Source organism: Monomorium pharaonis, chromosome 7 (genome assembly GCF_013373865.1).
Source record: "Monomorium pharaonis isolate MP-MQ-018 chromosome 7, ASM1337386v2, whole genome shotgun sequence".
In the NCBI taxonomy this organism is placed as follows: domain Eukaryota; kingdom Metazoa; phylum Arthropoda; class Insecta; order Hymenoptera; family Formicidae; genus Monomorium; species Monomorium pharaonis.
This window is the reverse complement of record NC_050473.1, coordinates 8315835-8327957: the sequence shown is the minus strand read 5'-3', so window position 1 is coordinate 8327957 and position 12123 is coordinate 8315835. Positions and strand designations below refer to the sequence as shown.

The following is a 12123-nucleotide window of genomic DNA, read 5'->3' as shown; positions in this document are numbered from 1 at the left end:
ATCAGTGGAACTCTCAGAAATGTTATTACACGGAAAACTAATTACAAAAGCTAATTACATTACAAATTACAGATACTATAAATATGAAATTATGAAAATTACGATTTGCAGTAAAGATCAATTTTTACAAATTAAAATTTTATTTCTTAAATAATTTAATCACTTTGCATTAATTATATTATTAAATTCTTAAATGTATGAAAACTTCACCAGTATCTTGTCTCAAATTGTAATTATCATTTTAAATAAGAAGTACAGTAAAAGGAACGTCTTAATCACACTCTCCTCATTCTTTCGTGGAAAATACATCGCGATGATAAGTGAATAGGGACGAGAAATTAAATTTTACTTGTGAAGAAAGTTCGGTCACTTAAAAGTTAAACCGTAAGAAAAAGCACTTCTGTCTCTCTTGTCGAAGCTCGCCGTCCGCTTTAATATTCCCGACTACTACAGAGAGTCATCGAGCTTTCAATGAAGTGTACGCATTTCCGTTCCAACAAAGCGAATACCTTTATTTTCTCTCAATTTTCAGATGTAAGGCACAGCGAGAGAATCATAAGAAATTTGCGTGCGGAAAGAGATTGTGATACTTTAATAAAAAGATCATATACAATAAAATGAAATGTCGCGTTTCTATCTTTCTCACTCTCTATAATTTTAAGTTTAATTGATTGAAAATTATGCTTGTTATATATTTTATTATTTAACACATTAATGGGTACCGAATTAGAGTATAATTAGTGTAATATAATATATGTTCAGGTTTTTCGCGCATCTCGAACTTGCGTGTTTTGCACGTTTCCGATCATGCACGTGTATCACGAAATCACAATGCACCGCTAAACCATAATGTCTAAAGGCTCGTGCGCGCAAAATAATCACGTCGAAATAATTTATCGTTATCGTCTGTCAAGTATCCGTCCCGAAAGCAAACGCGAGGCAACAGGAGCAAAACCGTAACATTGGAATTCGCGGTAACGGTAAGTTCGACGCATATTAACGTGGGGTTTTCGCGCGCGTCCCCAATGCGGGGAAATTTCAACCCTCACCCCCTCCAAAAGGGGTCGGTCTTTAGGAGTGTGGGCGGCTTGGCTGTTCGTCGATATTTTCACGGAGCTTCGACCTCGTACATAAACCGGGCGAGGCCAGAAGTGTGTCGGTTCGGCCTCACACCGTTCCCCGTTGCATATGTACACACGCCGTGCAAACGCCGTTTACATATGTGCTCGCCGTTGGCACCACTTAGCGTATTTACTCGGCGAAGTTTACGTCTTTCGCGGTATCTGGCTAGCGGTAGCTATTGCAACGGGGGAACAAAAGCAGTTTAGCGCTTCCAAACTTATCCATCGGGACGAATGGGGCGACTCGCGGACGCGCCGGCGGCGCGGGGAGGGGGGGAGGGAAACGCTGCATCCCCGCGTGAAACTGCAAGAAGACGTCGGCAATGATGAATGTCGAACGTTAAGTGAAGCCGACGCGAACGGGAACCATGGTAAATGGTTTCTCATATTGCTTGCGAGATCTGCCACATGAGTTAGCCTTGTGCCCATGCCTTCCTTTTTGCTTGCGGAAGGCGTGAAAAGATTGCAAAAGTCTCTCACCTTTTTCCACGCGACAATGAGTCATTAAATCACATTTATATAAAATTCGAAAGATAATTCTGGCAAATACGTAACATGTAATTAAAGTTTCTGTTCCAATGAATCTGAATAATGAATAAAAATCAACCTAAGTCATCGATCTAATGACTCTTAACTGTGAATGCTATTTATTTAATAAATTAATGAAAAAAACGAATTTTTTCATATGATTTTACTCATATTCGCCGTATTTATTTTAAACAGCGCTCTATTTTGAATTTAAAATACGGAAAGAATTTGATACAAATTTTAACAAATACTTTTTTAAAAAAAACTTTGATAAAGATAAAATAATACTGAAAAACGAATAAATTAAAATTTAATTTATTAAATTTTAAAAAAGATTAAAATTTAAAATTAAAAAAGGTATTAAAATTTAAAAGAGATATTTATTAATATTCTTCATAATAAAATAAATTATTAAAAATAAAATAATTTATATAAATAATTACTAAATTAATAATAATGGTGCTAAATTAATAATAATGGTACTTTGTGTGCTAAAATGTAATAGTACTCGATTAACATTATCGATTAACACTTCTACAGAGAAACCAGTAATCATTATGTAAATTTTGCGCGGAAATTAGAGTACTATCTTTCGCATTTTTAATAATAACGAAAGAAAGAAGGGCGTGTTAGAATTGATATCGTTTTATCTGAATCATCTTGTTACATGTACGTGTATACCTTACTATTCTATTTTCGCAATCGCTTCTTTTTCACGAACACACTGTGCTGATTGCTGAATACACGGTTATCGATCTTGTTAGTCGCTGTTTTTGCTGATATTCACCCCGCGAAATTCTATCGTTTATTTATAGCTTTATTCGTAAAAATAAAATATCTCTTTTTGTCATGCTAACCGCCGACCGTCTCGCTATGTCGATGTTGACGCAGTAATTGATAACACACGCGCGTTGAGAGATGTCTGATGACACACATCAGACTGCATGCAATTTTAGTTTCGATACGACGGCACTAAAAACGTTGCCTTGGAAAATCTTACTCAAAGTGTCACAATCTTATTTAAAATCTCATACGAGTAAAAACAGTATTGCCTTCATATAGTCTATCGATATCGAAAATTATTGTCGAGCTAATTTGTTTAAATTTAATTGCAAGTCAAATTGCAAAATATATGATATTATCTTTGAAATAATATGGAACACAGGCTTTTTAATTTAAACAAGATAATAAAACAGAAATTTTCAGTTTGAAATTCCGCGAAATTGTCGGCAAACACAAATTCTTGTATTAATAATAAAAATATAAATAATTTGATTGTTTTTTCTATAATAACGCTTACATTGCTTCATTATTTTGTGGAATATTGCGTTTTCGCTCCTGTAATTTTGCCTCTTTAACTCTTTTTAATATGCATATGAGCCGCATTGCGTGGAAATTCGCTGTTTTTTGTACGATAATCCGATAGCGCTAGTACACTAATCAGACAGGCGTTTGTATTACAAAATACGATTAAAAGCTCTGCCCTTTTGATATTGCGTTGCATCAAGTGTGTATCGGAATTTAATCCATCAACTGAATCCATCAATTGAATGAAGATAATTTCGGTATTGTGCGTTTCCTGAATCATTCGATTGTATGCTTGCCTTTAGTTAAGTATCGAAAATGCGAGGTACAACGTATGTGTAATATCTATATATTTATTAAATTTATTTTACATTTATTTTGAATTTTATATATTTTCTTTTATGAAAAAGCATTGTGCGTTATAACAGAAAACAGATCCGATAAAATGTTACAAATTGTTCAATAGTTTTTAGTATTTTAAGAATTATATTTCATAATAATAATATTTTTCATGAATGTGTAAGATTTCTGTTAAAAGGGAAAAATATCCTAATTTTAGATGATAGAAATAACATAAAATTATATCTTTAAATATTGTTTTTAATTTTAAACGTTTTTATTTTAATTTAGTATTCTAAAGTACTATAAAAATACACTAGGATGTATTTTTTAATTAAAAAAATAATAAACTTAAAAATAAAAATATGGAATTAAAAATGACTTATAATGGAATTATTCTAATATTACTTAGGATATTATAGATATGTTTAATATCTATAAACCTTTTGATAGACGATATTTTTGTCATCACTGCAATTATTGATCGACAAGTGATACAGATTTGTTGTTCTCTTTCGTTATGGCAACATCCGCACAATAGAATGTATTTGATATATTGTATAACTTTACAAAATAAAATCTAGCGGTATATTATGTCTAGTGACCTACATAAATGTTTACAAAACCGGTCTATCACGTTCCGACTATCCGTTTCTAGTTTTATATTTAGTTTGATATTTATTATTTGTGGAAAAATGTAATGTAAATTTCGTAGAAAAATGATATTAACGTTATATAGAACAGAAGGTGTTTCTATTACAAAAGAAAAATATATATTCTTGTTGCAATTTAAATAAAATTATTAACATTTCAATGATAGAGACAGTTAACAAACTTTCTTTTCTATTTATTTTTAAATAAACTTTAATAATATTTTAGGAAACTTTTTCGATTATTGATATTAAAGATTAAAAAGATTATCGAAAGAAATATCTTAGGTACACGCGATATCTATCCCGCACATCCTCATTTAATACAACAAAATTTTTATTTTGATCATTTTTAATACGACATTAAAATAATTTATTTATTTCAACCTTTCCGTGAAATTAATTTATAAACGTCTTAAAGAAATAAACATAATTTAAACAATTTGAAAAATAAAAGAGAATTCTGACTTTAAGTCATTATGTCTTTAAGTCATTAAAATGAATTAGTAATACTTGCTTATACTTACTTTAGCAATACTTATTGGCTTTGCAACAAGCAGCCTCGAGCAAAACTAAACTTACTTGTAAATTGACTTTCACGTTGTAATAGTTTAACCACTAGTGCGCGAATAATTAAATTGCTTTGTGAGAAAGCAGAAACGCGGAAAAATTTTCGAGCAAAACCTCGATTCTATTATTAAACACAATTACCACATAATGCAAAATAACTAAAGAGGTGTGCAGAGCCAATTTTTTCTTCCATATATCAGTACGTCGCCTTTGAAGACAATATTCAACGCTATTATATATATAATAGCGTTCGAATTAAATCTTTCTCTTCCTCCTTCCTTTTCACACAATTTCTCTCTCTCTCTCTCTCTCTCTCTCTTTCATTGTTTTATTCTTCCGTTATAAAAAAAATTAAATACCATAAAATTTTTTGTCAAATAAAATAGTTTTAAAAGTGTTCTATTATCAGAATGTCATTTATTTGCATCTTAATCGATTTTTTTAGATAAAAGTTTAATAAAGTGCAATTTCTTTTTGTTACATTTTTAATCTTTGATCTTTAATTTCAATAATTACATTGAAAACTTTCTAAAATATGATTAAAGTCAAGCTTATTTGACATGAAAAGAAAAACGAAGTTTTGTTAACTGTTTCTATCAATGAAGTATAATTCAATTTAAGTTAAGCGAGCTTTTAATATTTTTCAATCACTTAGAGTTTGAGAACGATTAACGTCTTTTTTTTTACTAAAGAAAGATTTCAATGGTAATTCTAATTCAATACAAAATCAATCGTAATTTATCAAGAAGAGTAAATTTGTAAAAATGTGTAATGTTTTAATTCTGTCAAACATTTTATGTTCTTTTCTATTACGCTTTTGTCATGTTTTATAAAGTGTAGAATTGTTATGAAATGTTGCAAAGATCTTTATTATTATCATTAAAATAAAGTAACCAAATTCTTAGTCTGTACGGAAGGAAAATACTACATTAAAATAAATATGGATCGTTGATATACGATATCTAACACATTTATTTAAAATAACCGAAACGATGGAACTGAATACATATGTTCTCGAAAAATTATCGATAATGATCTGCTTAATTAATCATTTTGACTACTTTATAGTTCATTTCTTTCAATAGAAATCGTAATAGTGATATTGAATTTACGATAAAATTAAGTTTCTCGTTACTTCTAAGATTAGGCAACGTTCAATAAACGTTTTTGAATTCCGGATAATTCGATTATTTCTTACATATCGTTTCTTTTAAAATGCTTAAAATAAAACGGAAGAAAAAATTTGTGTGTATGTGTGTATAACCAATTGAATGTCTTCACGAGCTCAATTTAAATGTATAATAAACCCAACAAAATTACCTTTTTAAAAAAGGTAAAAAAAGGCGCCAAGTGTTTGGTTTTTCCCTTAAGCAAAAAAATTATTGGATGTTTTAACCTAAGTAATATAAGAAAGAAATCACAAATTCAAGATAAAATTTTTAATCAAATTCAACCTAAGTGGTATATACTTTTGGATGGTTCAACCTAAATATTATACTCACACATAAATTAACTTCTCTACAATAATAATGATATCTAAATATTTTGCGCCAATTATAAGAACAAATATTTTTATAAAAACTAAAACATTATTACTATTCTTTAGCCAGTTTTTATAATACAAAATTTTTTAGATTTGACACTATAAAATTAAAGTATTACGTTTTTTTTTCTACAAAAGTAATGATATATATAGAAAATGCGCCAACTATAAAGTAGATGTTTATACAAGCTAGAACATCTACTTTATTATGCTTTGGCTGACATTATAGTTTAATTTTTTATTAAGCCCGTATCAGACTAGAGATTGATATTGAGATTGAAATGAAATATAACCAATTAGTTAGTCAAATTCTAATTCAATCTCAATCTCAATCTCTAGTCTGATATAGCTTTGATTGTCTTAAGTTTGTCTTTAGATACAATTTCGTTAATTACGAAGTATTTTAACGATAAACTTAAGAAGATTCTTAAATATAAGATTAAACTATAAATATTAGCCTTTTGTATTAAATATTGGCTGCTGTGCGCCGATACGAGGCTGCTGTGCACCTGCAAAAAACAATTGTCAGGAAGTATATTGGCAAAGAGTAAAGAAAATAATATTGAGCTGGTAAATAAGTTTTAATACAAACAAATTATAAATATTACAAATAAATATTTTAATACAAATAAATATTTTACTACAAAAACTTGGCGCTGCTAAACCGAATAATTTGCTTTAATACAAAATCATTTTCTTACAATCTCACTTACATATTAAAACAATACATATAACATACACGCATGCATGAGAGAGAGAGAAAGAAAAAGAGAGAGACAGGTATTCGAACGTATGCACGCATAAGAGACAGATACTACTTTCTATATGCCAGATAATTTGCCAGCTCTTCCTTTTTCTCTTGTATGTGCATCTGAATGTGTGTGTGTGTGTGTGTGTGTGTGTGTGTGTGTTTAGTATATAACTTAGTTTATAGAGAAGCGATTTACTTAAGTTTAGTATAATATAACTTATTAGTTTATAAGGAAGCGATTTACTTTTAAGAAAGTAGTATCTGTCTCTTATGCGTGCATACGTTCGAATACCTGTCTCTCTCTTTTTCTTTCTCTCTCTCTCATGCATGCGTGTATGTTATATGTATTGTTTTAATATGTAAGTGAGATTGTAAGAAAATGATTTTGTATTAAAGCAAATTATTCGGTTTAGCAGCGCCAAGTTTTTGTAGTAAAATATTTATTTGTATTAAAATATTTATTTGTAATATTTATAATTTGTTTGTATTAAAACTTATTTACCAGCTCAATATTATTTTCTTTACTCTTTGCCAATATACTTCCTGACAATTGTTTTTTGCAGGTGCACAGCAGCCTCGTATCGGCGCACAGCAGCCAATATTTAATACAAAAGGCTAATATTTATAGTTTAATCTTATATTTAAGAATCTTCTTAAGTTTATCGTTAAAATACTTCGTAATTAACGAAATTGTATCTAAAGACAAACTTAAGACAATCAAAGCTATATCAGACTAGAGATTGAGATTGAGATTGAATTAGAATTTGACTAACTAATTGGTTATATTTCATTTCAATCTCAATATCAATCTCTAGTCTGATACGGGCTTAATAAAAAATTAAACTATAATGTCAGCCAAAGCATAATAAAGTAGATGTTCTAGCTTGTATAAACATCTACTTTATAGTTGGCGCATTTTCTATATATATCATTACTTTTGTAGAAAAAAAAACGTAATACTTTAATTTTATAGTGTCAAATCTAAAAAATTTTGTATTATAAAAACTGGCTAAAGAATAGTAATAATGTTTTAGTTTTTATAAAAATATTTGTTCTTATAATTGGCGCAAAATATTTAGATATCATTATTATTGTAGAGAAGTTAATTTATGTGTGAGTATAATATTTAGGTTGAACCATCCAAAAGTATATACCACTTAGGTTGAATTTGATTAAAAATTTTATCTTGAATTTGTGATTTCTTTCTTATATTACTTAGGTTAAAACATCCAATAATTTTTTTGCTTAAGGGAAAAACCAAACACTTGGCGCCTTTTTTTACCTTTTTTAAAAAGGTAATTTTGTTGGGATATCACGCATTTTGTAATGTTTATAGACCACTTAGATTGAATTTAATGTATCTATCACTTAGATTGAATATCTTGAATTTTGTAAATTTTTTGTTAAAGGAAAATCACACACTTGGCGCTTTTTTTACCCTTTTTAAAAAGGTAATTTTGTTTGGATATCACGCATTTTATATTTTTTTATAAACTACTTAGTTTTATAGACCACTTAAGGTTACACTCTAAAACTTTCTTTTTGAGAAAAATTTTACTAAGAAGTTAAAGTTTATATAACGGATATAATACTATAAATTTTTAAATAAAATTTTTCTTTAGAGCATGTTTTGGAACCATGCCTAAGTTGAATTTGATGAAAACGATTATCTTGAATTTCTGTCTTCCCTTAAAGAAGCCCACACACTTGGAGCCCTTTTTACATTTTTATTTAAAAAGGTAATTATGTTTGGTCACTCATTTAATTTAAATAATATATTTCCTGAAAAATCATTAAATAAATGATTTAACCAATACTACATATGTCACTTGACACGGGCTGACCCGTGGCCCGAGCAACCTACGTAACCGATTATTAAAATAAAATAGCTCTCTGATTTTACATTAGTATCGATGAGAAATGAGATGTATGATGTAGAAGATTTGTGTATTGGTTAAATGTTGCTGTAATTGTCAATCAATATTAATTATCTAACAAAATTTCAAATCAAATAAATGGTTTTAACAATACTATTTTATTCTTTACTAGTAACATATAATTGTATCTTGGTGACAAAAGTAATACCTTGGTGATGATGATAGTTCTTATCCTTATAACATGATTGACAATTACAGCAATAATACACATTTTCTACATCATGCAACATCTCATCTACCTCATCAACACCAGTATAAAATCTGAGCTATGTTATTCTCTGATTATTTAATTTTACATTTGTGTCAATCTCATTTATTTCATCGACACAAGTGGAAAATCTTAATGAACGATGATTAAATAGATGAGATGTTAAAAATCATTAAATAAATGATTTAACCTCCACTACACATGTCACTTAACAGGAGCTGACTTGTGGCCAGAGCAACTTATGTGACCGGTTAAAATTAAAAATAAAATAGCTCTGTAATTTTATATTAGTGTCGATGAGAGATGAAATATTGTATGATGTAGAAGAATTGTGTATTGGATAAATGTTGCTGTAATTGTCAATCAATCAATATACTATTTTTATTCTTTACTTTATTATCCTTACAACATTATCATTGAAATTACAACAATAATTACACATTTTACATCACGCAACATCTCATCTACCTCATCGATAAATCTGAGCTATGTTACTCTCTGAAATTAATTAATTTATATTGGTGTCAATGATTAAAATCATTAAATAAATAATTTAACCTCCACTACACATGTCACTTGACAGGAGCTGACCTGTGGCCGAAGCAACTTATGTGACCTGTTAAAATAAAATAGCTCTGTAATTTTATATTAGTGTCGATGAGAGATGAAATATTGTATGATGTAGAAGAATTGTGTATTGGATAAATGTTGCTGTAATTGTCAATCAATCAATATACTATTTTTATTCTTTACTTTATTATCCTTACAACATTATCATTGAAATTACAACAATAATTACACATTTTACATCACGCAACATCTCATCTACCTCATCGATAAATCTGAGCTATGTTACTCTCTGAAATTAATTAATTTATATTGGTGTCAATGATTAAAATCATTAAATAAATAATTTAACCTCCACTACACATGTCACTTGACAGGAGCTGACCTGTGGCCGAAGCAACTTATGTGACCTGTTAAAATAAAATAGCTCTGTAATTTTATATTAGTGTCGATGAGAGATTAAATATTGTATGATGTAGAAGAATTGTGTATTGGATAAAAAATGTTGCTGTAATTGTCAATCAATATTATACTATTTTTATTCTTTACTTTATCCTTACAACATTATCATTGACAATTACAACAATAATACACATTTTACATCACGCAACATCTCATCTACCTCATCGATAAACTGAGCTATGTTACTCTCTGATTAATTAATTAATTTATATTGGTGTCAATGATTAATAATAATAAAACCTCATATATAACCTATCATCTTCACACAACTAATTCACGGCGCGAGCGAGCCACTGGTGACCACGTGACTTATACATTGCCATATACGGTGCTATAGTGACGATGCGAACGCCACACGGTAGTAGATGAGCGAAATGGATTTTCGTCCCTCATTTTCGGCACCCGCACTACCCGCAGAGATACCAACAAGGTTGACGATGACGACGACGTATCTTAAATGAAATTTTGGCTTTTCGGACTTTGCGTCGCGATATCTCCATTCATAGGACATGTAGAGAAAAAATAAAAATAGTTTTCTAATATAAATCGACCCCAAGCTTTCGATTGAGCTTACTTAGAAACTCGATCGATTTAACCGTTTCTGAGATTCAATAATCTCGAGTGCTTGCAAGTCGCGTACTCGCGTAAAGAGCACGGTCGGGCTCGCGCTGCGCTTTCACTTGGCGCGAGCCACTACCGTGTCTCTTGATCTCGTGTTCCAAGAATGTAAAATAATTAATATCTGTTTAATAAAATTTTTATACAATAATTAACACTTTTATATCGAAATAAAGATTTGTATCGATCTTGAATAATAATTCCAAGAAATATTTTCAAGCAGAGCAAACGCTGCTATTATACAGATAATATCTTTGTTTCGTAATTTATAATTTACAAGGGAATATAATGAAAGCCCTTACGGTTTTGTCGCCTAGATTGCGAACTCGGCACGTGAGGTATGCAGTTTTTCCAATCAGGGCCGTCACGTTGGTGTTCTGCGAGTAGTCGAAGGTAGGTTCCGGTTTCGACTTCGGGCCGGAAGAATGATCCAGCATTTGCTGCCGAGGTCTGGTCTGGATCGCGTGTCTGTCCATGGTATCTATCGTCCGATCTCCTAGACTCAGCGTATCTGTAACAAGAGAGAAATTTGCTGATTGAGTATTCAGAAGTCGTGGTGTACGCTAAATGATTAATGTTACATCGCGGTCGGCGACAAAAGCAAAAATATAAATTTTACCTTTTTATTGTCACACGTTTATGTACGTGTATTATAAACTTTAGATTTACGTTGCATCGAGGCTTTATTTGAATCTTGTTTTTCTTATTTAGCAAACAATTCATTGATAGACTGATTTCTGATTACTTCTTAGAACTTCAGTTTGTAATGCAACATGAACTATGTTAATTTCTGCACCAGTTAATTTCCGGTTGACAAATTAGCCTTTAACCGTAAATTCCGTAGTCAAACAAGCGATTAGTGAAATTTCCGGTTAATTGAAATCTGTAATGGCAGCCATTAAATGCACGAGGAGGGTAAAGCCCTAAAGCACCGACATCCAACGAAACGTTTACAACTCTATAAAATACACAATATTGTGGAGAGCGGGTTTTTTTTCAAATTAATGGCTAAAATTCTAATAAAAACTATTTAACCTTTTTATAACCAAAAAATCGATTTTTTAACGGTTTCGGCTGTTTCAATATTCACAGGAGCTAAATATTATATGAAAAGGGACAGTTTAATATGCGAGCAGCGATCGAAGTGTCCCTCGGATTGGAAAGCGTTTGGTATTTCATTCGACAAATTGAGACTTTTAATTCTATCCATTCGCTATCACTGCAGTTGCTATATTATTATACGAAATATAAAACTGAAAATATTCAAATTTATATCTCTTAAGTTGTAAAATTAAATAAATATTTAAATAAATACTTTAAATAATATTATAATAATAAGAATTCAGAAGTTATATTTTTTAATAAAATCAAAACTAAAACTTAAAAAAAATTAAAGTAAAATAGTAGTGAAAGAAATTGTTCGACATATGTGTATATTTGTGTGTGTGTGTGTGTGTGTGTGTGTGCGCGCGCGTGTGTGTACGTACTTTCAATTACGTACTTTTTGAAAAATCTACGTATGCG

General features: G+C 30.1%; 1 protein-coding gene and 1 long non-coding RNA gene across 2 annotated transcripts in view; both read right to left on the bottom strand.

Moving 5' to 3' along the window:
* Positions 1 to 12123, bottom strand: part of LOC105829993 (peroxidasin homolog) — a 50345-nt gene that overhangs the window by 13352 nt on the left and 24870 nt on the right. The window contains exon 2 of the mRNA XM_028194985.2: positions 10902 to 11110. Coding sequence (XP_028050786.1) covers positions 10902 to 11110 — 209 coding nt within the window. The remainder of the gene's footprint in view (positions 1 to 10901; positions 11111 to 12123) is intronic.
* Positions 8271 to 10703, bottom strand: LOC118646633. The gene is made up of 2 exons (XR_004964140.1): positions 10222 to 10703; positions 8271 to 9929 (listed from the first exon to the last, which is right to left on the bottom strand). It is a non-coding gene; the product is annotated as an uncharacterized LOC118646633 (long non-coding RNA).